Raw genomic sequence first — 27,990 nt, 5'->3', positions numbered from 1 at the left:
ACAAAAAGTTCTATCGTTGCATTTTGAATTATTGTACTAGCAATTTCACCAACATGCATTGGCACTACTACTGAATTGCTGTATATGTGCCCCCAAGTTTTGCCTTAGGCCCTACCAACTTAATTAGCTATTTCACAGGCCTGACCGACCCATATTTTGTGTAGATTGAAATACAGTATATATTTCTTGCCTATGTAATACTCTGACGAAGTCTGACCAGTTAGTGAACCAGTGATTCTGTACCCCACAACATGGTAGCTAACTAGTCTAGACAAGTACACTATAGTTTCTGGAATCTGGACTCCACTCTAGCAATATATGCTTCCAAAGCTACTTTCATGCAAGGCTACCAAATTTGAGAAAATCTGGCAGCAAATTCTTGCTGCCTGGACAATTTAAAAAGTAAGAAAATCAGTATGTGGTTACAGCTTTATCTTTGTGAAGTTACAATGTTTGAACACTTTCATTCCATACATGATGTCTAAAAATCTCATGCATTTTGCATGAACATATGGGATTCTTGCAGATATTAATCAGTGCATGAATATTGCTAGACAAAATTCTCCATTAAACATGCCAATACATGCATTAACTGTGTACCTATTAAATGCATACATTAATAAGTTTTGTGTAGCATTTTATAATGTGCAGTATAGCAGTAGTTGTAAACACCACTACTATAGTCAAGTATGTACACACAGACCTTTTATTGCCTCAAACTTCCATTGATTGAACAATAGTCCCTCAAAGAAGTTGGCCAAGGCTGAAACTTAAAAGGAAGGACACCACAGGAGTTGAGCCTGTGGCTTATTTGGTGCAAAATCGGAAAACTCACCATGTTCATATATGGTAAGCAGGGGCGGATCCAGGGGGGGGGGCTGAAGCCCCCCCCTTCATATTTAGGCTTTACTTGATCAATATGCTGAGTATTATAATGGAATTTTGTCTTAGCTTAATTATATGATCACTAATAATACAAATACTCATAAAACCACCTTATAAACATCTTTCCAAGGTATTATCAGTGGATTTATGCTAAAGTTTATGCAACAAGGACCCGGATCAGCATTGGAGGTGTACAAGATCGAGATACTCTAATAGAGCAGTCAGCTAACTACTCTAATAGAACATTCACTGGAAACATGTAGTTGGTTCTGTTATGGAATTTTTCCAAATCTGCCTGCACCTATACATACAATGAAGTGCATTGGTCTGTTTAAAGGGCTTCATTCATCAACTTGTGTAGTTAATATGTATGGCAATACTTAATTCAGGTACACAATTTCCATTGAAAATGCTCTCAGATTCAATCTTGTATTGTTCAAATTTCAAAATTTTCCACTTTCAACATTATTATTCTAACATGCACCTATTCAGTGTTGTGCAATAGTGAGAGGGGTGCATCATGTATTTGGTTGTCTGTATCTACCCAAACTTTTCCATTAGCAAAATGCTTCAGAGAGCCATACCTATAATCTAAAGGCAGTATATAAAATATCTACGGGCAGAAAATATTATGAATTTTATGTGGAAATATCTCCAAATTGCAGTATTTTAGCATCTATTTTTCAAAATTTTCCTGGGGGGGCATGCCCCCAGACCCCCCTAGTTCCAGCATGCGAAGCATGCTGGGAAGTGTACTTCACACACCTCTACCCAAGAGATTAGTACCTTGAGTTAGCCTCCCCCTTTTATAAATCCTAGATCCACCCCTGGTAAGGATTAACAGACCAAGAGCTCTTTCTTGATTTTATGGGTGATGATGCATGGCCGTTCTTAGTTGATGCAGTGATTTGTCTTATTCCATTATATAAAGTAGGGTGTGCAAAATTCTTTAATACACACTTCATTTTTCTTTTTATGCATACACAGATGTGCATATAGGCATTGCATGACTTGCCCTCTATGTGGACATGACAAGTATGCAAATACAGCAAAAACACCAAGTGGCTTCCTTCAATATAGTCGAGTGAGTAATGTCGGTCTCAAACTCAGCTAAGATGACCTTCATGATCCTATCAATAAGACCACCTCATTACAGTGACCATGTCAAGGAAGTCCCAAACATAGCTAAGGTGTACTTCATGATCTCATTAATAGGACCACCTCATTATAGTGACCATTTCAAGTAGGTCCCAAACATAGCCACAGTGTACTTCATGGCCTCATTAATAAAGCCACCTCATTATAGTGACCATGTTAAGTAGGTCCCAAAACATAGCTAAGGCATACTTTATGACCTCATAAATAAGTAATTATTGACACCATTCCAAAAGTGGCCACATTGTATACTACACGGATTTCAGGACTCTGTAATTCTGGAAGTAAAATTAAATTTTCAAAATACCTGCAGATGCATCATTTAAAGTAGTAACCACCAAACCATTCAGTCATGCGATTAAACTTCCCATCTACACCACTGAGACCAGTCACCTCTCTGCTGCTGTAATAGGTTATAGTGTGACAGATACTTGCATAGTCATATTCCTGGCTCAGTGTTGCCACATATATGTAACAATACACATTGGCAAACATGCCACACACTTTGTTTAAGTATACCCATGTAAATGTTTCTGGCAAGTGGAATGCACTGAATTTCACAAATCAGATTCCACAGCATTCATGGCATCATTCTTATGGCAAAATATATGTGTATCTTGAGTACTAATTTTACCATCCAAATACCAAAGTACTATTACTTTTTAAATCAGATATTTCAGCCACTGATCCCACTTCATACATGCATGCACATTTAAAGGATTTGTATATGTGTAGCATGGGTGTGAGGTTTAGCAGGGCTACATTCTTGGAAAGACTTTTACAAGATCTGGTAGTGAGCTTGAGGCTTAAAAGGCTTCTACTGCATAGATTGAAAGGTCTAATTTTAGCCAATTGCTGCTCTGGTATCTTACTATGCTGTACACTTTACACTAAATGCAATTCCATCATACGTACAGTAAACCTGACATTCATCAAGATAGGATTTGCAGCATGACGTAAATCATCGTAATTGCTAAGCAACCGTAGCTGTCGGCCATGTTTTGGGACAGTGTTGTGGCTGAAAAGAGCTTTCTCAGGATTTGGTACAGGCTGTAATGAAGCGAATCAGTGTTGAATTGTGTTGTAAATACCACCCAGCTCATTAAAAAAGGCGAAGTGGTGAGTTATGTATCGAAATTTAATTAGCCACCTATTTCACAAGCCAATGATAAGATCTTCATATTTCAAAACCAGCCCTGCTTCCCGGTGCCACTATACCCAGCGCTTAGTGAATAAATCTCGTTACCTTCATTCTGACCCAATATGTGCCATAGAAAGTTGTCCCGAAACATGTCCACCTAGCAACTATTGCTTCACGCATGCAAGCCCTCTATTACATGGCTGATGCAACAAACAGTGTCAAACTATAGAAGTACTCTGGATTACAGAGGTGTCTGATTAGAGCAGTTTCACTGTAGTACGGTTATGTAGAGGTGTCCAATTAGAGCACAAACTGCTCTAATTGGACACCCCTGAATCCAGAATACCAACTACTGAGTAGCTGGAGACATCCACTAAACTGAGACACTCAATCGTGCAGTCTCAAAGCAGTTTTAACTGTCACACCATGTACATCAGCTTCACAGTGCTCACTACCTTACGAGTAGTAGCCTTCATTCCCAGCTTTAGTCATTCAGGCTTCAATCGATCTTGTCACAGTCGTCATGGTTGCCAGTGTGAAAACATGTCTTGTTGAGGAGGGAAATGTTCACCTACGTAGTTGTCTGTAGAGTTCAAAACATCGCTTGAGGAATAGATTTTGATGTGCCATTCCGAGCCATATTAAACCTGAGATTCAATCTGGTCTGAGATCTGGTCAAACCAACTTGACTTTCCGTAAAACAAACAAAAACGGTAAGTTCACAAAATGTGAAAAATTTTCTAACAAAAGAAAAAAATGCTGCAGCTAATCAATACGCGTAGCAAGATACTTTTAGATAGACCCTCAGTCGCAAGTGTTGAAGAGGCCGGAAAAAAAACTCAGACTGCTGCCCGGCCTCCACCAAATATACATTGTCACTGATAAAGCACATAAAACTGAACTATGATCCTTATTTACAACTTCATAGTTAGCTGGCTTTCGCACTAACAGAAATTGTGATACCCAGTTGACCACTGTGAATGATTTTGCCGAATGTCTAAATGAAGGAGGCCAGTGTGACTCGATGATGTCTTAACTCTCAGTTTACTCATGAGTTTACTGAGCAACTGAAGCTTTTTATGTGATAAAGTCCCACATGCCCAGCTGTATCAGAAATTCTCCCATTATGGAATTCATGAACCAATATTAACTTGGCTCCAAGTTTTTCTAATGAACAGATCCCATGCAACGTGTCATTGTAGACAACATGAAAAGTCATGCAACCCAAGTGTGCCACAAGGAACAGTGTTAGCCCCTCTATTATTTCTGATGTATATCAATGATCTCCAGCTACTTGTGTTCGTAGTAACTCTGATGTCTTTTTGTATTGTTATGTTCATGATCAGTGTTAGGGGTAACGCGTTACATTACATAAGTAACGCGTTATGTAATATTATTGCCCTTTTTAGTAACTAAGTGATATAACGAAATATGCTGTAAATACAGGTGATTTAACTCAAGTTACTTTACTTACAAATGTAACACGTTACCTACTGTAAGTAATGAAGTTACTGTAACGAGTCTAATATTATGTAATATTATTTTAAGTAACGAAGTTACTAATCTCGTTAGTGAACCACAGAGTAACGCCTAGCCACTACAAAGTAACAAAGCCTACTGAATGAAACTTATTCACCAGCTTCTTGCTTACAACCAAGATTTGCACATTGTCCAACAACACAATCATGTCACGTGATAAGGTGGTAGTTTCACACGTGACAGCTTAAGGCTGTGGACACAAAGTAATATAATATGTAATTATTATAGTTACTTTATTATATGGGTAATATGTAACTGTAACTAAATAGTTCAGTTGTAAATAATGGTAACGAGTTACATTTAAAAAGTAACAGTCCCAACACTGGTTATGTTTACTCAAAGGATGATTACATCTCACTACAGTGAGACTTAGATATACCCTTGAAGAATGGTCACTAAAATGGTGAATGCCTTTCAATCATTTAAAATGCGAATTTTTACATATTACTAATAAAAAGAGCCCAATAACTCATACTTACTATATCACAAAATCCCCTATCAAGGAAGTTACAACCACCAAATACCTTGGAGTATTAATTGACAGTAAGCTTGCGTGGAGCAACCACATACAGTCTCTTGCTCATAAAGCTGCCCAAGTAAATGGTTTCCTGCATCATAATTTAAGACAATGCCCTTCAAATATTAAAGCAATATGTTTCAAGTCAATGGTTCATCCAATCTTTGAATATGATTCCTCCATCTGGGCCCCCCACACTAATGTTAGCATCCAGAGACTAGAAGCTGTACAAAGACATGCAGCCAGATTTTGCTTTAGCAATTTTTCTCCCTATTCCAGTATGACCAATTGCAACATGCTAGAGTCTTTAGGTCTACAGAGCCTCCAAACCAGAAGGAACACAGCTAAACTATGTACAAAATAATCTATGGAAATTTACATATTCCCTCCAACTCACTGATCCTCATGATCAATCAATGTGATTCAAGAAAAGGATACTTTACCCAATTACAAACTAGAATAGACTCACATAAATTTTCCTTTTTTCCCTCCACTGTAAAGTTGTGGAACTCCCTCTCCCCACTGTAATTAACTCCCTACACTTAATCAGTTTTGTTAATATGATTAATACCTGTACGTTATAATCTCTTTTGATTTCTGCACAGTAATATACTGTTTTTCTAAATACTGAGACTGCTTTATTAGAGTAATTGACTGTTCTATTAGAGTATCTTGATCTTCTAGCAATTTAGAAAATTGTCCAGGTTGCTACGCCTATGTTAATGCAGTGGCTTAAAAAAGTTATTTTTTACACTGAACTAGTTCTAACTTGAGCCTAGGGGGGTACACATTGTGTGCATGTACTTTTGTGCTGTATATTGCCATGATTGTCCATGTCCAAACAGTTAAAGTAAAGAGAGGGCTTGTGTGACAAAGTTCCAGTAAAGAAGAAAACTGTAGGGATTTCTGACTAACTAGCTAGTGGGGGTCTGGGGCATACTTCCCCAGGAGAATTTTTTTGAAATGGGATTGAATCTGGAAGCAATTTTAGAGAGATAATTGAGATCTGAAAGTAATTAGCAAAGCAAAGGGGCAAACTTTAAAAATAAGAACTACGTAATTACATACATGCAAGCCTTGTTTTATAGGATTTTAGGGGAATTTATTTTATGGTGGACTGTAAGAAAGAAAATTAAAACTAAAGTTGGATTGTAAGGCAATTTTTAAACAAAGAGTAGACTTTGAAATGGCATATTTTTGAAAATGGATACTACTCAAGATTGATCTTGAGGTACTTTTAATCAAATTGATTGATTGATCGATTGATTTATAATCACCCTCTGACAATTGGCAACTACTGTTTTTGACTGAGCAACATACAATACAGACAAAAAATACATAGCTAGCTAACAAGTACAAAACTTAACACATGGATACAAAACAAATACATGGACACAAATACAAATGCAACAACTAGCTATAAGGCAAATTACAAACATGAAAACAAAAAGGAACAACTGTTGTTAATAGCAACAGTGAAATTCTCATCAATAGGCAATCTGTTCCACCATTGTGAGGCCCTGTAACGAAAATGTCTTAGTGAAAATGTTAAATGGTATATAGGCAGATTAGCAAAGAAAGAGCATGCTCTATAGTATAATGATGGTGATGCCTACCAAACAGAGTAGGTGGTTGTAGTGGTATACATTCCATGAAACTGGTGATGCATCAAGCATAAAGAATGATATTGTATGAAAGAGTCCAGTTAATGTATGCATGTTACAAAATGTGCAAGTTCTGTGGAAATTGACAAGCGCATTACTGTGAAGTGTAATGGAGCTGGCCTCTTCCACTATTATTGGCACACAACCCATATTCTATTCTTCCCGGATCAAGTTGACATGCACAGAATTTTAATTACACCTTTTCAGTCAACTCAGTATACTGATCCATTCCTTATGAAAACCAGCCTTTCCTTTTTGGTTGATTCCCCAGGTTATGTATAATGGATATTATCAATTTCAGTTAGCTACAAACTTTATGTTAGACTAAGAGGTGAATTGCTCCCATGCATGTAAATTAAAATATCATTACATATAGTCAGCAAGAGCCATTCTTCTTTACTATAGCTATATGCACAGCACAACATGCAATACAAAACACAACACAATACAAAACACAACCATTATATGCAAACATGCTTATATAGATGATTCAGAATGGAAATGCTACAAAATAAGTCCAGAGCCCTTAGCAGAGTGTATTATATTATAGTTGCAAGTGTCAGGGGCGGATCCAGGGGGGGGGGCTTTGGGGGCTGAAGCCCCCCCCTTCATATTTAGGCTTTACTTGATCAATATAATGAAATTTTGTCTTAGCATAATTATATGATCACTAATAATACAAATACTCATAAAACCACCTTATAAACATCTTTCCAAGGTATTCTAAGTGGATTTATGCTAAAGTTTATGCAACAAGGACCCGGATCAGCATTGGAGGTGTACAAGATCGAGATACTCTAATAGAGCAGTCAGCTAACTACTCTAATAGAACATTCACTGGAAACATGTAGTTGGTTCTGTTATGGAATTTCTCCAAATCTGCCTGCACCTATACATACAATGAAGTGCATCGGTCTGTTTAAAGCGCTTATATGTGTGGCAATACTTAATTCAGGTACACAATTTCCATTGAAAATGCTCTCAGATTCAATCTTGTATTGTTCAAATTTCAAAATTTTCCACTTTCAACATTATTATTCTAACATGCACCTATTCAGTGTTGTGCAATTGTGAGAGGAGTGCATCATGTACTTGGTTGTCTGTACCTACCAAACTTTTCCATTAGCAAAATGCTTCAGAGAGCCTTACCTACAATCTAAAGGCAGTATATAAAATATCTACAGGCAGAAAATATTAAGAATTTTATGTGGAAATGTCTCCAAATTGCAGTATTTTCGTATCTATTTTTCAAAATTTTCCTGGGGGGCATACCCCCAGACCCCCCCTAGTTCCAGCATGCAAAGCATGCTGGGAAGTATGCCTCACACATCTCTACCCAAGAGATTAGTACCTTGAGTTAGCCCCCCCCTTTTATAAATCCTAGATCCGCCCCTGAGTGTAGGAATCATGGGTGACTCTCTGGAGTTAACAAGCTCACATGCAGAGAAGGACAGCTTAATTTATAGAATTACTGCATTATCACAATGTCAATTTGGACTGGCTGTACAAAACTCAAAACTTTTTAATGTTGTAATTCCTCAAGCTTAAGGTATTAGAGTCTCGCCATAATACAGCCATACCCCAGACACTCTATTGTAACTGAACTAAAGTCAAGTGTTCAAACCAAGGGGTCTGTAAAATATCCTGCACCATATTTCAAATCTTACAATTTTTGGCAAGATTTCATAGCATGATTTCAAAGCAGAATCTCCTGAATATTTGAATCACATTATGTTTAGTATTTGGAAATGCATGGAAATTCACAAATGAGTATGCCTATAAGCAGTACTGTAGCAACTACGAGTCTGTTTTTTTTGTAACTGTGTTCAGCTTTGTAGTGAGCTAGCTAACTACAGTTTTGGTTGTTTTTGCATTAGTTTAATATTTTTGCCGGAGTTTTGTTTAATATGTATATGTATTTGTGATGTGTTCCTCTGGGCAAGGCAGTAGAACAGCTGTAGCCGATTGCCTGGTATAATCAAATCAGATAAGATTTCAGTTTTAATTTGGCATCTCTACAGGCTATACAAGGTTTCAAAAGAGTTGTGATTCTTTTAGCTTGGTTCATAGCACTCTTCTTCTTGAAGGGTATTCCTTCGGCAGTGAGCAGCGAGGACTGGCTACTCGGGCCGTTTTTCCAGATCCTTGACCCCTACTTAGCATTTGTAAGGTATGGAATAGCAAATTCTTGTTCTTTTTATAGAGACGAGAAACACAAGCTACAAAAACAAATTGCCAAAAATGGGAAAAACAGGATCGGGGGCACATTCCTGAGATGTTACAAGACATGCATGCCAAATTGAATATGAAATCAAAGTTTATGTCTTGAGATAACAATCCCCTCAGTATTCCATCACTGGGCATAGCCGTTCAGAATCACAAAGAATTGTTGCTCTGGACAGTTGACATTTGCTTCCCCATTTAATACCAGGTACCCATTGATGGGTGGGCTGACACCAGTCCAGATTTAACAGCTGGGTAGGCTGGAGCAATGTGAGTAAAATTCCTTTTTCTCAAGGAAACAACAACAATTTGGCAACCGGGAACCTTTCGATTACCAGGCGGATGCTCTAGCCACTTGGCTATGCTGCCTCACACACACACACACACACACACACACACACACACACACACACACACACACACACACACACACACACACACACACACGCACACACACACACTGCACATGCACACCTTGAAATTGCATAATGAATGGCATAACACAGGGTCTCATCTTGCATGGCATGGATGCATGCATGTATATATCCCAGGGGGATTTCACTGGGGTGCTAAACTATTTGCAGCAGCATGTAGGTATGGAGAATATAATATCTATGATATAACCAGGGGCGTAGGCAGAGAGGGTTCGGATGGTTCAGGAGAACCCCTTCTCAGTGGAAATTTTTTTAAATTAAAAATCGCATTAAACTTTCAGCCTCGGAACTCTCCAGTAGGTATACGTTGGCCCCCTGAGAATCAATCGATGAACGAAGGGTGTATCACATGAACAATTGTGCACATGATACCTGGTAGAAATGACAAAGTTGAAGGGCAGCAGCTGCAGTAGTCATGATATACACGTGTCAGGTTAGTATAAAGTATTGAATATTACACTGTTTAGTACAATTTTTAGAGCCATGAGGCTAGCACATGATGTCCCAAATGTATTGCAATGAGTACAAGCCAGCCTACTGATGAGTTGAGAGAAGAGCCAAGAATGATGTTAAAGTTTGTACTCGAAATAACAAATTGCCAGTGTTGGGAGTAACGCGTTACATAAGTAAAGCATTACATAATATTATTACTTTTGTGGTAACTAAGTAATATAACGAAATACACTATAAAAACAGGTAAAATAACTCAAGTTACTTTACTTACTAATGTAACATGTTACCTAAGTAATATAGTTACTGTAACGAGTTGAATATTATGCAATATTATTACTACAAGTAACGAAGTTATTAATCTTGTTAGTAATCCACTGTGTAATGCCTAGAAGTAATGAAGCCTACTGAATGAAGCTTATTCACCAGTTTCTTACTTATAACCAAGATTTGCACATTGCCCAACAACGCAATCACGTCAAGTGATAAGGTGGTAGTTTCATACGTGACAGCTTAAGGCTGTGGACACAAAGTAATATAATATGTAATATTATTATAGTTACTTTATTTTTTGGGTAATATGTAACTGTAACTAAATAGTTCTGTTGCAAGTAATATGTAACTAGTTACTTAGAAAAAGAAAAAGTAACTGTCCCAATTGCCAACAAAAGGTGGATGGGCGATGTGCTACAAGATTAAAGTTGGAAATCAGTATGCTATCCGGAAGTGAAGATTAGCTAGTTTCATTAATAATACAGTATAGTAGGATTATGATAGTGTTCATAAGCTGCATAAACAGTAGTGTAGGTTTCAGCTAGATAGATACACACAGCTGATTTTAATGCTACTGCCTAAGGGGCAGATTTTGTGTAATGCATAATTTTTGTCTAGAAACTGGCTGTAGGGGAATACCTTGGGTATTTCCCAGATATTCCAAATTCAAACCCCCTTCCAAATCTTCCTAGCTAAAGCAGGGGGCTATATACATAGCATGTAGCCACACATATCAATTGCTGTGGTATAACTTATTAACAAATGCATGGAATGTGTATACTAAGAACAGCACCCATTACAGGGGCGGATCTAGGATTTATAAAAGGGAGGGGCTAACTCAAGGTACTAATCTCTTGGGTAGAGATGTGTGAAGCACACTTCCCAGCATGCAAAGTATGCTGGAACTAGGAAAATTTTGAAAAATAGATGCTAAAATACTGCAATTTGGAGACATTTCCACATAAAATTCATAATGTTTTCTGCCTGTAGATATTTCATATACTGCCTTTAGATTATAGGTATGGCTCTCTAAAGCATTTTGCTAATGGAAAAGTTTGGGTAGGTACAGACAACCAAGTACATGATGCACCCCTCTCACAATTGCACAACATGCACTGAATAGGTGCATAATGTTGAACGTGGAAAATTTTGAAATTTGAGCAATACAAGATTGAATTTGAGAGCATTTTCAATGGAAATTGTGTACCTGAATTAAGTATTGCCATACATATAAGCGCTTTAAACAGACCAATGCACTTCATTGTATGTATAGGTGCAGGAAGATTTGGAAAAATTCCATAACAGAACCAACTACATGTTTCCAGTGAATGTATAGAGTAGTTAGCTGACTGCTCTATTAGAGTATCTCGATCTTGTACACCTCTAATGCTGATCCGGGTCCTTGTTGCATAAACTTTAGCATAAATCCACTGATGATACCTTGGAAAGATGTTTATAAGGTGGTTTTATGAGTATTTGTATTATTAGTGATCATATAATTATGCTAAGACAAAATTTCATTATAGTCCTCAGCATATTGATCAAGTAAAGCCTAAATATGAAGGGGGGGGGGGGGGGCTTCAGCCCCCAAAGCCCCCCCCCCCCCCCCTGGATCCGCCCCTGCATTACACCCTGCATCCAGCCAGAGATCTACTACATGCAACCGTAACATGCTCCAAAAATAAAATTCCAAGCCATCATTATTGAACCCTCTTGCTGTAAAGATACTTGATTAAAGCTAATTCATAATTGATACAATAGCTATTACATACATTCAAGATGGTAGTGCAAGGTATTGTTACTGTATGCATAGTCTATTATCTATGCTGTATGTAAGTATCTGCCAGGTAAGTTTGACTGTTTTATTTGAAAAATATAACTATTACATTGTTTTATTGAACTTTTAGTAGATTTTTCGAGTGAAACAAGCTCTTTGAAGGCTTGTATCTGAGTCACTGGAAAGAAACACGCCAAAAACGCTTCTACAGGACCTAATAAATTTAATATACAGTATCACTATGCCCCAGAAAAGCCAATAGCGCCTACAGCTTTGCTGTATTTGGCGGCGGAAAACATGGTAGTGACAGCTGGAGCTGAGCGATGTACGGGGCTGGCTTACTTGTGCTACTACAACAGATTGTAGTGTTCCACCTGCCTCAAACTACACTGTAGCTACATAAAAACATTAAATATGAAGGGCTTCACCTTCATTTAAAACTTTTCACGCTGCTAGACTGGTTTTATGGGCTTCTCAAAAAGTATCGATAGGCATTCAAAATTTTGAATGATTTTTTGAGACTTAACTTTTTTTTTTTTTAATTTTTTTTATAATTACTAATTAATGACATAAGATAAAACAGTACATAATAAACAAAAACAAATTATCTTACATATGGGCCTCAGTGACCTGCACTGCAATCGGTGCCTCAGCAATGGGACAGCGCAAACTGGACCTGGCACCGCGAATGCACATAATTGCAGACCTCAACAAAGAGAAGCTCAATTTGCATCTCAGCCATCCCATCACTATTCCGTAGGAAAGACTGTGCTTTGCACTCAAAAGGTTGGCCAATCTCTTATAAAACTGAGTAGCAGCATCACCCATTCCACCAGTAGTGGTAAAACTTAAGGGAGTAAATGAGGCATTCTCTACTTCATGAACCCGTTGTTGGTATTCACGTCTCTTTTCCTTGTCATGACGTCGGTATGCAGAGTGTAGGGGTTGATTTGAGGGTGCACTAGGGTTAAAAATTAAACCCATCAGTACCAAAAGGCCGCCCACAAGAGCACCGCACACGGTCAGGGTCATCATCGTCAACATCGACGTCATTATTAGACAGATCAACTGGTTGTTTTCGACGGCTCTTCTTACGCCGTCCGGGCATTCCAATAAGTGCGCATCAAAGGATCAGAACTCAAGAAGCAGAGCGAGAGAATAACACGGTAACAAATGGTAAACTCAACCTACTTAGCGCCGTGTCCAGAGCCAGGAAGCGAATACCAGGACCGAAGATCACTCGAAGAATCAAGAGGAGTTTCTTGGAGCTACGAACACGATCAAACACGCCTCTAAATTTTGAATGATTGCATCACTACTACTTTCTGGGAGACTTTCTTGTCGTGCTTCTCGCTAGTGGCTGAAATCACTGAGGCTGTTCTCGGGTTAGCTAATGCACCTATCAATGTTAAGCCCCACTACCCCCCTCCCGGGCTTACTAGGGGATTAGTGGGGGATTTTGACCTGATTTGATCTGAAACTCTGCCCCACTAGTGGGGCATTTGACCGCGGCCTTCGTTAAAACCCGGACCGGACCGGACCAGAATTTTATTGTTGATGAGCGCGTATTCAACTAAAATTAATTTCGGTGCGCTTGCAAGGGATACAGGACGTGGACTCTGTTCTTCATTTGCACTCAGGGCACGATTGTCTACTGATATCCAGAGTGGCTGATGGTGATTTCGAAGCAAATATAGTCGTATACTGGTATATATACAAGTTTGCGAAGCGGAAACATAGCGTATTACAAGGACTGGATACTCTCACCGTAGCTAACAATGCGAGGGGTCCTTCACTTCCAGAAATGTCGTCGATGACCATAGAAATTTGGCAATTTTTATTAGAAATGTAGAAATTTTTGTTGGGAATTCAGAAATAATAACTGAAATTTTAAATACATAAATCCATACAATTAAATTTTTTATAATGTTTGGCATTGAATTTTGATTATTTCATTAGTGTAAGTTATATTGCATGGATTTATATGTGTATATACACGAGGCCAGATGCAAGGAAGAGGGGTCACTATCAATAGAAGACCTATAGCGCCATCTAGATTATACGCACTAACATTTGTCCGTAATCTGCTTCGTAAATTTGTTGTATACTTTCGAGCTGATTCGATTCCCACGGTGCAAAGGCCACAGTGCAAGTCGTTTTGGTGTGTCCATGGATTACAGGTGAGTGTTTTATTCAAATTCCTACCTCACTTCAACCATGATAGAGTCACGACAGCTTACCAGACCTCTAGTGAACCGTTCGGCTCGGCTTGAACCCATACTGAAACCATAATACAGTAGCCTAAGGCACGGAATATACTGCAACTCAAGCTACAACTTCGTAGCACCCAAGAATTTCCAAGCCAGAAATTTGGAAATTTGGTAGAAATTTATCCAGAAATTAGAAATTTGGTTGGCAAATTTCCATATTTCGAAATTTCGTAGATGGATTTTGTATGTGAAGGACCCCCTGTAACAATGGCGGCGACATACAAGCTAGCCAAGACTGGTCATAGATAATATAGCTAACTGGACTGATCTGTATGCATACCATACGCAAGGAAATTTAGACTTAAGAAAATCAAACCCGATTCGTCAAATTCTCTCACGTATAAATTTCCTTGCGTACGGTATGTAGATCAGACCAGGTAGAGGAACTCACCTAATATCGGACGGGCTCCAAAATCGGACGCGATTACTCGAGCTACAACAGGAATTTTTGAACAACTTATATGTCTTTAGATAGTTCAAGGCTGTGTGACTTTGCACACCAAGTATCAGCTTTCTCGGCTTCTTTGTCTGGTGGCAGCAGCCCTGCAAAGTCATTTCCGATTAATACGTATAATCGGAAAAAAAAGTCGATTCACGGACAGCCAGCATTTATAGACTAGATCTGCAATCCATCAACCATTCGTTATATTGGTGGTGAAGGGCAACTCTTCTACTTTCTAAATATCTATGGTTTATTTATTTTAAATCTCTTTTACTATGAATTACAACTGAAATAAAACAGGATGTCACTGGAGTAATGATCGCACGTGATTTTGTACTAGTTCCGGTTTTGTAATTAGTGAAGCGCGGGCCAAAATTTCTCTTACTGCAGTTGCTAATTGATGCTTAGACTATAGTCTACCTGGTTTGTCGCCGTTCAAGTGAAGTAAAGGTACGTAGAGTGTGCATGATGTGAGCGTAATAGCCATACATGGTAGCTACTGGTAACGTGAGTTGACATGCACGACGCCATTATAGATGCGGAGTAGCTAGCAGTACTATATACCTGTATGTAATCCCGTAGACTTATAAACCTGGGGTTTATAAATCTATGTATGATCTGAATTTGATGTAGGCCTATAAGTTTTTAAAGCTATAGCAGTAAGCTAGTCTAGTCGCTATGAATACGAATATTCAGTATACGTATTTCATGCCGGGTACCTAACTATATCTATAGGCTGCCTGATATTGTTTGCAATGATGGTAAACTCTATCACTTAAAGAATTCTCTGTGTTGTTTTCTAGATGGCAGCTCAGACTATAGCGGCTAAGAATTCTTCCAAGAGTAGAATCATACGTTCCTCAGGATTAAGCGTTCATACTCCACTGATACCTTCCTCAAGACCATCAACGTACACTAAATGGGATGATGCACACATGCAGGCAGCATGCGATGGTGTCCGTGCAGGTCAATCAATTCGGAGAGCAGCAGTGACCTATAACATTCCAAAAAGTACGCTCTATGACAGAATGACCGGCAGAGTAACAGGGAATAAACCTGGTCCGCTTCCTTTCCTAAGTGCTGAAGAAGAGGATGAAATGGTGTCATTTTTAGAAGGCTGTGCATCAATGGGATATGCCCGTTCGAAGAAACAAGTTCTCGCTTTAGTTCAAAGAGTAATTTCCACTAAAGGAATAAACCGTACTGTTGGAGAAGGATGGTGGAAGTCATTTATGAAGAGGCATGGCACCTTAGCTTTACGCATGGCTGAGTCACTATCATATGTGCGTGCTGTTTGTTCCCAACCAGAAATTCTCAATCACTACTATGACTTGTTGCAGCAAACATTGCTTGATCATGAGCTTGAAGGCAGACCAAATCAGATATTCAACTTAGATGAATCAGGAATGTCATTAAATCCAATTTCACCAAAAATCGTGGTTGCAAAAGGCGCAAAGCACTCCACTTCTGTCACCTCAAATGATAAATCTCAGATCACAGTTCTTGCTTGTTGTAGTGCTGCTGGATATGCAATTCCACCATTAGTGGTACTTGATAGAAAAACTTTGAGACCAGAATATGCATTTGGGGAAGTACCAGGAACCATGTATGCACTATCATCAAATGGATGGATGGATACCGAACTCTTTGAAGAATGGTTCAAGCATCATTTTCTTATTCATGCACCTTCCTGTAGACCTCTTCTACTTATAATGGATGGTCACTCAACACATTTACAACCATGTGTTGTTCGTATGGCAGCGAAGGAGGATGTAATATTATTTTGTTTACCACCTCATTCCACCCATTTGACTCAACCACTAGACAAAGGGTGTTTTGGGCCACTGAAGGCTGCCTGGAAAGAGGTATGCCATGAATACATGACAAACAACCCAGGTAAAGTCATAACACGCTACAATTTCTCAGAATTGTTTGCTAAGGCATGGGCTCAAAGCATGACCATGGCCAATATAACTGCAGGCTTTCACACAACTGGAATATTCCCATTTAACAGAAATGCTTTAACACCACTAGCAGCTTTAACACCTTCAAAATTTAATCCTGAACATCTGGTCAAAGGCACAAAGTTGAAATTCCTCCCTGTTTACAGTCCATCAAGCAGCAAATCAATACCATCAACTTATTTCAGCGAAGAAGAAACTATGCTTTTCACTCGTAGGTATGAGGAAGGGTATGATCTTACTCATGACAAGCGCTACAATCGGTGGCTTCAGTTGAAAGCAGATAAAAGTAATGTATTGGATGAGGATGGAAAAAATACCGATGGAGGTGGCACTGGATTTGTAGAGGAGTGTCCAGTGGTTAAGTCTTTGATACCACCCAAAGATACATCAAAAGAGGTTGAGCCTAATTCTGAGGTACAGATAGTGCCCAAGCACTTGGAAAATGTTGATCTTGCTGCTGACAAGGGACTTACAACAAAGGAGACTCAGAATGATGGTGCTGCTAAAAGTATTCCTGTTCTGCTGAAGCGCTCATCAGCACTTTCTAAAGTTCTGTCTTCACAACATATAGATGTCAAGACTGTTGCCAAACACCCTAAAACATCAGCTCGCATATTAACAAGTACTGAGAACCTTAAAATGTTAGAAGAGAAAGAAAAGATGAAAATAGAAGAGGCTGAAAAGAAGAGACAGCGTAAGGATGAAGCAGAAAAGAAGAAGATGGAAGAAGCTGAGAGGAAGAGACAGCGTAAGGATGAAGCAGAAAAGAAGAGAAAAGAAAAGGAGAAGGTTAAAATGGATAAAGAAAAGAAAAAAGGTAGGAATTTATTACTAGTTATATTAGATAAATTTTGTTGGCTATAAAACTTAATTTATCTAGCTACATTGTTGACTGACAAGTATATAACTGAATGTTTTTTTTGTTGTTGTTTTTTTTTACAATAAGGGCATGGTGCTTACACCAAAGCATTGTAGTAATGCTTTTATCATTTGCAAAACCTATATAGCAATTAGACATTGTGGTACTTTACTTATAAATCATGTGTACTGTATGTATTAACTGCCAAATACTGTAATAGCTTCTTTCATAGTTAACTAAATTTCTTATGTAACAAGTTGATGCTGTGCTAACTAGACTCCCTGTAAATACTATTCCTTGAATTTATCAGCTCTTTACAAATTAACACAGAACATGCTATTAACTTGTTTCTCGCCTTGTTTTGTAACTGTACACTATATACTTGTTAATATGGTGAGATGCAGTTGATAATTCTGAGTGTTACTCTGCCCAAACCCCTCTTATTGGTTTTTCAGATGTTATTCTCATTGAGTTACCCTCAAGGTTATCATATAGTACAACAACACTGTGCTTGCTGGCCAAAGTTAAATGCGTCTGGAATGATCTTTGTGATTATTAATATATGTGAAAATGTACTGGTCATTCTAGGAATATAGAGCATTGGATACGTATACTCAATGTATGTGTATTATGCATTGTAAAAACTAATTTTCTTACATTACAGCAGCCAACAATGCTAAAGCTCCTAGTCAACACCCTACCACATTGGACAGTGTAAAAGATAAAGGTAAAATTACATTATAGCTACATGTATGATGTACATATATACAATGTTGATATTTTGTAAAGTTGTAAGACTTTGCTTAGCAGTAGTATATTAAACTGAGCGATGTCTTTCAAATTAGCTGCCTAAATGTCTAACCCTTTTCCTAGCACTGCATGGTCCCAAAATAATGCACACTTTTGGGACTGCCGCAGCAGTTGATGCAGATCAAATTTTACTCAGTATTACTTATATAATTAAGGAGGCTGCCCTTTTCACAGGTAAAAGTGCTGTGGTATGTCCAAAGAGTTTAAAACTGCTTATGTATTGTACAGCTTAAAAGTTCTTGGCACAGTATTATCAGCCACACAAACACTATACATGTGGCCTAAATACCGCATAACTTGGATGTTTACCACATGGGTACAAACTGTGAATAGTGCTGCACTGCAATATAATCTGAGGATGTGCTGCTACTATTTTAAATCTACTGACTACTAGCCATCCTGTTAACAGGCACAACACATTGCTACTTATCTAACGTAAGCAACCGATTAATAGACATTTATTCTGTCACACATACCTTCTCATCCAAACATTCCTGGAACACAATTTTTGGCAGAGGTATTCATCTTCCTGTGTACCAAGTTTGGTATCAATAGATGGCTCCCCTGACCAGTAACAGAGGACAATGTGCAGAGTCAAAGTAATCGTTTATCCGAACCTTGGCTCAATCACTGGAATGCCATTAGCTTGCATGATACAATTACCAGAAGATTACCAAATTACTGACCAGTATGTCACACCTACAGCCATCATCAACCACTAAAAATTGATAAATTCCAGGTGTCTAACAGACATCAATGCAAATTTTCAATACGTAAAATTGCTTCACACAGTAGTTACAATTTTTAAATAAAAATGCACACAAATTGCTTGATAATTCAACACGCAGTGGTCATTTAACAACTCTACAGTACTGTTTTAATAGTGGAGCAACTAGTTTCCTACCATAGGTAGGTTCTTTTCTTTGCGCGGTTCTGGTTATCTTGGTGGTTTCTGGATGTTAGCACGCCAGTAGTGGAAATGAGTATTGGACACATTGTGTCTCTTAGCAATTGGCTAGATTGTTGACAGTGTTCTCAACTATATTCTTGCCAACCTCTGTCTTGAAAACAGCTTCCATATCTTCTTAGGTAATGACAGTTCAAGTATCAAGTTGGACCAGTTGCCGTCACAGTGTTTATCTGTGGTAATTTCTCCAAGTGCTCGCCTACATCCGGCATGGCTTGACTTGTTCCTTTCATTGTTTGGTGACTATAACATTGAAGCAGTAATTGAAATTTGACTGTCATGGCCTATCAAAGTGACGGAAATAAATGCCATTGATGGCTAATGATAGCAGTAAAAATGGGGTGTTACACTATTCAAGGGTGTGATGTAATTGAATATATTTATTATTTTACTGAAACAAAAACATTTGAAAGCACACACCACTGCAGTACTATTTGGGAGTGTGTGTGGCATAATCTGAGTAAATATGTTTTAAGTTTTCCTTCTTATGCAATCACTGATTGGTCCCACAGTGTGCATTATATGGAGATGCTACTGTAATGCATTGTTGATTTCTTAATAGTGGATCAAGAGAAGAGTAAAGAAATAAGTGTCATTGAAGAAGAAGATGATCAACTATGGTGTATATGTCGTGAAGAAGAATATGGTCGAATGATTTTGTGTGAAAACAAAAGCTGCAAACTTGGCTGGTTCCACTTTAATTGTGTTGGATTATCAAGGAAGCCATCTGGTTCCTGGTATTGTTCTGATTGTAAAACCTAAACATGTTTCAACTATTTACTGAGTCATGTTGTGATTATACATTACTTTCGTTGAAATTAAATTACACTCAGATGTTCATTTGTTTTTTGGACAAAAGTTGTTTATGATAAACTGTTGTGAATTGTGTAGAGTTAGCTAGCTAGTTTAGAGCAGAATGTGATCATTTTAGTGGCTTCAGCATAGTTTAATGTGACGAGATGTTTATATACATTTAAAAGTGGCTAACTGGACAGACAAGCTTGCCTGGTACTCAGTGAGCTATTTTTATTATTACTGGGTAGGCAGCTATGTACGATGAATTCCCTCTCGAGCTTTGTTCCATGTTCTCAGCTGTACTTGCATAGTTGCAACCTTTTTCAATCAAAAAAACCACCCAATAGCTGAAATTGTGTGGATTTCAATCTACCAGAAAAAGCCGCGCATGCTAATAAAAGCTGAAAAACTGCTTGTTTTATACTATATAATACCTACCACTTCAACAGGGAATTAATCATTTCAGTAGACGTGCAATCAAAAGCACACGCTGCGGACCGCGCTTCACTAATTACAAAACCGGAACTAATACAAAATCACGTGCGATCATCACTCCAGTGACATCCTGTTTTATTTCAGTTGTAATTCATAGTGAAAGGGATTTAAAATAAATAAACTATAGATATTTAGAAAGTAGAAGAGTTGCCCTTCACCACCAATATAACGAATGGTTGATGGATTGCAGATCTAGTCTATAAATGCTGGCTGTCCGTGAATCGACTTTTTTTTCCGATTATACGTATTAATCGGAAATGACTTTGCAGGGCTGCTGCCACCAGACAAAGAAGCCGAGAAAGCTGATACTTGGTGTGCAAAGTCCCACAGCCTTGAACTATCTAAAGACATATAAGTTGTTCAAAATTTCTTGTTGTAGTTCGAGTAATCGCGTCCGATTTTGGAGCCCGTCCGATATTAGGTGAGTTACTCTATATTATTTGTGATCAGTCTTACAGTAGCTAGCTTGTATCTCGCCACCATTGTTAGCTACGGTGAGAGTATCCAGTCCTTGTAACACGCTACGTTTCCGCTTCGCAAACTTGTATAAATACCAGTATACGACTATATTTGCTTCGAAATCACCATCAGCCACTCTGGATATCAGTAGACAATCGTGCCCTGAGTGCAAATGAAGAACAGAGTCCACGTCCTGTATCCCTTGCAAGCGCACCGAAATTAATTTTAGTTGGATACGCGCTCATCAACAATAAAATTCTGGTCCGGTCCGGTCCGGTCCGGTCCGTTCCGGGTTTTAACGAAGGCCATTTGACCGCTCGAAATTTTATTCGTTTGTTTTAACTTACAAGCTAATGGAATTGACCTGTTTCCTAAAGTACCTTACAGCCATACTACATGGAGATTTGACCACTAGTCGTTCCCCCATGGGTGGAGAATTTGATTTTTCAAAAAGTCAAATCCCCACCATTTCCCCCACTACGCCCGGGAGGGGGTAGGTGGGGAATAACATTGATAGGTGCATAATGCATAATAGCTTTCATCTCTAGACCAGAACGCTCGGGCTGGTTTCAACCGACATCAGGGAAGCTGATAGTCCAGCATCTGGTCTTCCTGCAGACAGTTGATAGTACGTAAGTTAAGGCCACACCAAGTCATAGTCTGGCGCCGCCCGCCCCTTCGCAAAAAGTAAGGGTCTGGTGAAATACAAATACCTAATCATTTCAAAAGGAATTCAATTAGACAGCGCACGTAATGCTTGTTACGTAAGATGATTGCACTTCAATTCGAACAAAAGTATTGTGTTGCCAAGGCGATTTCTGTGTGAACGTCATTGGCATGCACTAATTGGCTAGCGCCGAATCTGGGCGCTAGAAATGATTTAGTATCTGTATTTCACCAGACCCTTACTTTATGCGAAGGGGCGGGCGGCGCCAGACTAACCAAGTCAAACCTTAGTTTCTGGTCACCCGCCCGCATGGAAAACTGGAACCCCAGTTTATGAGGACTATTATTAATATTACAGGCGCTTAAGTGTTTAAAAATCACTGACCAAGGACAGTGATTTTTAAACACTGCAAAAGATCGAGATACTCTAATAGAGCAGTCACACTACCCTTAACTTTAATACTAGAATAGATAACGTTTTTGACTTGTCCTTGATTAGCTATATAGCTATTAGTAATGCTTCTGTTGCCAGTAAGTAACTTCAGTACAGTATGTATGTAGCATTGATCACTAGCCTAATGATCAGATATACCATAGCTTAAACTTTCCTAACAATTCAGATGTGGTCCTCTAATGATTAATCTAGTAACTCTTCTAGTGGATCTAAACTTGGACTTCCTTATTACTGATCACTGATATACTGACTAGAAATCCGGTAACATTTGGTGAGCTCAAACTTCAACTTTTCCATGATTAAATAATTGCAAGTATGGTCCTAAATTAACAAGTGCATGGCATCCCTTAGTTAAAACATTAACTTAGCTTTCCCACATGATCACTGAAAAACACTAGCCTGGAGCACTCAACAACTCAACTCAAAACTTTGACAGCTACTTTACTGAAGGTTTACTGTATAGAAGGCTGGAAACACATGCATATATAGTTGACTAAGACTTCACATTTGAAAGAGTTTCTGATGTGTTAATATAGTTTTGGATTATTATTAGCTAGCTAATAAATAATAATTTCCTGACATAGCTAATGAAACATTTCATTTGTAAAGCAAAAGTAGCTACATGAGCAGACCTTTCCTTAGTGTTAGCTACACATTGTTGTGCTCAGCAGTGTAGCTAGCCATCAACAATTTTCCTGGTGCACTTTGCAGAAGCATAATTAACTACTTATGCTATAAGAATGTTGGTTAAGCTTGGTTGTAAACTCAATATGAAATGGGTAAATTGAGCAAAATTAATAACATTACAGTATTACTGGTGTATATGTAAGAGTCTATGATAGTCCTGAAGTCCTGATCATCCGCCCGCCCGCATCCTTTTGTTGGCTAGGGAGTGACCAGAAACTAAGGTATGACTTGGAGTGGCCTAACCCATTTTATACTTGTGTGCTAGTGTCAGATACTGTATGCATAGAGCCCAGATAACACGGGGTATGTGGCATGAAGGATCTAGGTTTGATGCTTGCCCAGTTGCAAAGCCAACCAACTAGGCTCTAACTTTAGTTATGTTATGCCACTGCTACCAATGGTGACCATGCATGTAAGTGTTAAATGGGTAAGCAAATTTCCACTGTCTATGTCTCACCTAACGGGTGGGGCCCAGGTGAAATGACAGCCCATACTTAATCCTGTGAGACATATATACCTGTGCTGACTCAATAGCACCTCATGACTGGCCATGGTCCAGTGATTCGCCAGGTAATGTATCAATGGTAGCTGAGGGCTTTGTGTTTGTGCGTGTGTGCGTGTGTGTGTGTGTGTGTGTGTGTGTGTACCCAGCTGTTAAATGGGGACCTGCATGGTGACCTGGTGTCAACTGGGAAAGCAGCCCACCCATTTGTATATAGGTACTTGGTGTTTACTGGGGAAGCAAATACCCATCTCAAAAAATAGGTGAAGTTCAGTTGGAACTTTGGGTACCCAGACCTTTACTCATGACACATGGCACAGCCTCCTGCAGGATACTAGTCCTGTTCCAGAAGATTTGCCTGCACTGACTCAGCATAATAACAACAACATTTCCCTACTTAGGTGGCCTCCCCAAAGTTGGCTTCAAGTGTGGAGCTTGGCCCGAATCTGCATGGGTGGCCTGCGGATCAAGTCACGATGGGGTTGGCTTTTTTCTGCCCTTCTAGGTACTTGTCCCGATTCACTTTAGGATATTTAGCTCAAAGATTTTCGCTTAGGCTCCGAGGCTATGGGTAAACACCTTGAACATTCTCTGCCTTCTGTGTACACCCTCCAGTGCCTAACTGGTAAAGTAGATAATAACAGCATCACAGTAGTGCACAGATGTCCCAGTGCTGGTTCACTAGGTAGGCGTGATTGTGTATACAGTAGCTGAAGACTTTGCTTTTTGTGTGCGTGTGCATGCATGTGGGTGTAGTGTGCGTGCACACTGTTTTACATTTTTTTCACCAGGTCTATTAATGATCCAGGCCCCACTATCATCCTAGAGGTTTGTCTGTTTCTCTGGAGGTTGCTCATCTGGACTAAATAGACAGTGCTGTAATTAGTTGGATTATTCAGCATCCACTGGCCTGGTGGGTGGACTCCATGGGGGTCAGGAGGACTGATGGACAGGTGGCGAAGAGGTGTGCATGTTGTGTTGTGGTTGTAGTGTGTGTCTGTGTGTGTGTGCACATGTGTGTTGTGTGTGTGTTGTGTTGTGGTGTGTGTGTGTGTGCATGCGTGTGTTGTGGTGGTATGTGTGTTGTGTGTGTTGTGTGCGTGTGTGTGTGTGTTGTGTGCGTGTGTGTGTGTGTGTTGTGGTGCGTGTGTGCATATGTTGTGGTGTGTGCGTGTGTGGGTGCATGCGTGTGTGGGTGCATGCGTGTGTGGGTGCATGCGTGCGTGCATGTGTGAATGAGTGAGTGAGTGAGTGTGAGAGAGACAAGATTTGGCAAATTGGTTTATCCAGCATTCAATTTGCTGGATAAAAGTTTGGCACATTTGCTATATAGCCAATATCAGATGGTAAACAATAGCTAAGTTCTAAATTGCCAAATTTGCTAAACATCATTCAGTCCCACCAAACCGTTGCCATTTACAGTATGTGGTATGCGTGAGGTGGCATTGAAGTCAAATCATTGGTCTTGCAATATAATGTGTAAGGATCTAAACTCAACTACTACTGTTGTTTCCTTGAATGACAGAGGAGTTCAACTGAAATTGCTATAATCTGTAAATGCAGATTATTTTTGCCAGGCAGCATAGATCAAATGCCCTTGCCCTTTGCCTTTTTTATAATGGGTTGGTTTCCACAGGATGTATTTCCATGAGTTACAAAAAAAGTGTTAATATTATGGTTTGTGAAAATACCATTATGATTCCAATCAGTTGTATCTATAGCTACATTCATCTGACGTCACGAAAATATATCTCGAGAGCACGGGTGGGAATTTGGGTGCTTACTTGTCAACCATGAAATATAGCATTGTGGGCACCAGAGGTTTTACATGTACGATGTGTTATACCTCTATAGTATGCAGGTATCCTGGGTTAATGATGTGACCGTGAAAATGGTAGCTAATAATTATTTGCTTTGTGTGTGTGTGTTACATTACTATAGTAACCAGAGTTTAGTTACCAGCAGCCCTTCATTATGGTATGACTCAGTGTTTCATTTCATCACCAAGTGTGAGCTCTGTAAGGTGGGTATGGTGAAAGATTGTTGCTATAATAACCATTATATACTGAATTTGCATAGCTTGCAACTGAATGGTATGTGACATTCAATTCATAGTGTAGCGCCTAGTTTACAGTGACTGCTCCAGGTAAACAAACAAGGTGTATTCGCAGTGATTTTATGATTTTTTTCTATATAGTTGTCCACGGAATGTGAAGAAGTCTAACAATTAATTGGTTCCCTCAGCAATATGAGATTGGTGATCATGCAGTAATGCATGTAGAGTAGTACATCCTGTGGAAAATTGTATTCAGTTGGTGAGCTATTCACAAAATGTACATGTTAATGTGGTGTGTTAAAAAGCTTTCATTGAAATAATGCATAATGTAATTGTGGGACTAGGGATTAATTGTTTTAATGGTTTTACATTTTTAAAATGAAATCTCTTAATCATGAAAATTATGTTCTATTTAAGTCAATAGTAAGCTTAGTACTAATCAAATCTTCTGTGTATCCTTCAAAAATTTTCGTGAAAGTTTAACAAATTAAAGTTGGACCTCAAGATACATTGAGCATGAACTCTGATTCATCAGGTGTTCACAACAGGTTCTGCTAGTAATTGTGAGCAACATGGACTAAATGGACATGTGCACATTCCACTGAGCATAGCACTAGTTGATTGCGAATGTTCATCTCTTTGTCAGCCCTGGCCCTTGTGGGGGTGTGCTGTGTACCATGTCATAGCAATTTATTTTGAGTGTAGCACATGCAACGAGCAAGACTATGCAAATCAGTGTTTATGATTATGTCATATAGTCAATGTTTACATTACGAATGTATATTATGTCATACACCAGAGTAATCTGCCTGATGGAGCCACCTACTTACTAAAAAATGAAATTATTTTTTGGCTGACTGGGTTAATTTCATTGTATATAATTATATGGAAGTTTGAACAAGAAACATAGATTATTGTTTTCACATTATATACAGTGACTTTACATTGGAAGATACCAAGCAATGGGAATCTTGCATCAAAGTTCAAAATTCAAAGGTTAGTCATGCCAAGAGGGAAGGGGTGCTAAAGGGTCATGAAAAATTGAGGCTATAACATTGTTACCATAGCAACATACCTTTCACAATTTAACCCAATGTATTGTGCATGGAAGTATAATATTTGCCTTTTGGAAAACATATAGTGTGTATTCTTATGTATGTATTACGTACCTTTCAGAAAAGAAAAAAATTGTCATACAAGTACATAGAGTATAGTATAGTAGGATGGCCATTAGGCATGCGTCTATTATGCCGGCATAATTTCGGGAATAATAGGTACTGAAAAGCATTGGGGAATATTCCGGAATAATCGGATGAATTCTAAGAATAATTGGTACAAAATTATAAGTTTTTGTTCTGGTGTAGTGTAAAAATCTTTTAGATTTACTACCAAAACAGTGCAAGCATAAAAACGGTGAAAACGATCGAAATACTCTAATAGAGCAGTCACTTACTCTAATAAAACACTCAACTTCGATTCCATAATTCTAATAGAGCAGTCACTTGTTTATAAACCGTAACAAAAATACTAATTTGGCACACATATTTGGGAATAATTTGAGAATAATAGGTAAACTCAGGAATAAATTTGAGCATAATAGGTGAATAAAAAAAGAAGTGCCAGAAAGAATAATAGGAAGATTTTGGAGCATAATAGACTTAAGCCTAATGGCCATTCAGAATAGCTGACGTCCAAGTTTCACTTCTGTTCTGTTGTGTCTGACATAGTACTACATATGTACCTCTGCACACTTTTATATTGCATTACTGACAGAGTATGCTTGACTGGATTGTAATAATGTGGCAGGGATAAAAGTTTCTTGCTATACATATGTATACTAAGACACTGGAAGCTAGCATCTTTGAAGTATAAATACCTGTAGTGGAGGCATTAGAATGATTGAGGTTTCTATTGCATCATACTACTGAAGCTTTCATTGTCTCATTATCTTAGGAAATGGTGGGTGAAATTTGTTAGCCACAACTTTCTTAGTGCCACTTGACCAGTAATGAGACTCTAGACATCGAATCAAACTCTGGATACCATTTTCTAACATAAATTGTTCTCCTTTGTGGCCAATACTTTTAATGTGTATTTTTCTTTAACTCTGTCGTAGCACACGTTGCATCTTTGTACATAGCTCAGTGTTAATGGGTTAAACATGTAGTACACGCTTACATACGTAGATGTGATAATTATACCAACTGTTAACTAATTGTTGTGAGGTAGCACTACTCTAATTGGATTGAGCTACTGCCATGTACGCTTTATTCAGTATATTTCTTTTCCATACAGTGTGTTTTTGTGACAAACTGAAACACTCCAACTTATGGAAGTACTGCATTTGAGCTGGTACAAAACACATACAGACATGCAGTGTACCGTGATTGTATATTTTGCAGGTTTTACCCAGTTATGAGTTGCCAGGACTGTAAAGTACAATACATTTTTCATTGCCGTATAATATCATTTGTTTATGTTATGTGAACAAAGAATAATGCTTTCT

The 27,990-nt window shown here is 38.5% G+C and overlaps 1 protein-coding gene and 1 long non-coding RNA gene across 6 annotated transcripts; both read left to right on the top strand.

The window, feature by feature from the left end:
• Window positions 1-3,011: 3,011 nt before the first annotated feature.
• LOC136243336 (uncharacterized) lies at window positions 3,012-20,211 on the top strand. Of its 2 annotated transcripts, none has more exons than XM_066034859.1 (4): window positions 3,012-3,159; window positions 15,574-17,551; window positions 18,258-18,320; window positions 19,933-20,211. In XM_066034859.1, exons 2-4 carry the CDS (start codon window positions 15,574-15,576, stop codon window positions 20,130-20,132), a joined length of 2,241 nt encoding a protein of 746 aa, XP_065890931.1. In that variant the 5' UTR covers window positions 3,012-3,159; the 3' UTR covers window positions 20,133-20,211. The 2 variants fall into 2 exon arrangements, with proteins under 2 accessions (XP_065890931.1, XP_065890930.1); XM_066034858.1 differs by lacking the exon at window positions 3,012-3,159 and adding an exon at window positions 15,142-15,220.
• Window positions 20,212-21,641: 1,430 nt separating this feature from the next.
• On the top strand, window positions 21,642-27,990 carry LOC136243234 (uncharacterized). Of its 4 annotated transcripts, XR_010694800.1 has the most exons (9): window positions 21,644-21,751; window positions 24,220-24,392; window positions 25,370-25,451; window positions 25,508-25,574; window positions 25,626-25,761; window positions 26,284-26,345; window positions 26,420-26,480; window positions 27,780-27,836; window positions 27,887-27,990. It is a non-coding gene; the product is annotated as an uncharacterized lncRNA (long non-coding RNA). The 4 variants fall into 4 exon arrangements; XR_010694802.1 differs by lacking the exon at window positions 26,284-26,345 and having other exon boundaries at window positions 21,642-21,747; window positions 25,626-25,743; XR_010694801.1 differs by lacking the exon at window positions 26,284-26,345 and having other exon boundaries at window positions 24,220-24,381; window positions 25,626-25,743.

This window comes from Dysidea avara, chromosome 13, assembly GCF_963678975.1.
Source record: "Dysidea avara chromosome 13, odDysAvar1.4, whole genome shotgun sequence".
In the NCBI taxonomy this organism is placed as follows: domain Eukaryota; kingdom Metazoa; phylum Porifera; class Demospongiae; order Dictyoceratida; family Dysideidae; genus Dysidea; species Dysidea avara.
The sequence above is the reverse complement of the archived record's forward strand: the minus strand, read 5'-3'. Positions and strand labels throughout refer to the sequence as shown.

Coding starts and splice junctions, on each gene's coding strand:
- LOC136243336 (XM_066034859.1), top strand. CDS start 15,574: ATGGCAGCTCAGACTATAGCGGCTAAGAATTCTTCCAAGAGTAGAATC. Junction 17,552..18,257: donor GGATAAAGAAAAGAAAAAAG/GTAGGAATTTAT, acceptor CTTACATTACAG/CAGCCAACAATGCTAAAGCT. Junction 18,321..19,932: donor GGACAGTGTAAAAGATAAAG/GTAAAATTACAT, acceptor ATTTCTTAATAG/TGGATCAAGAGAAGAGTAAA.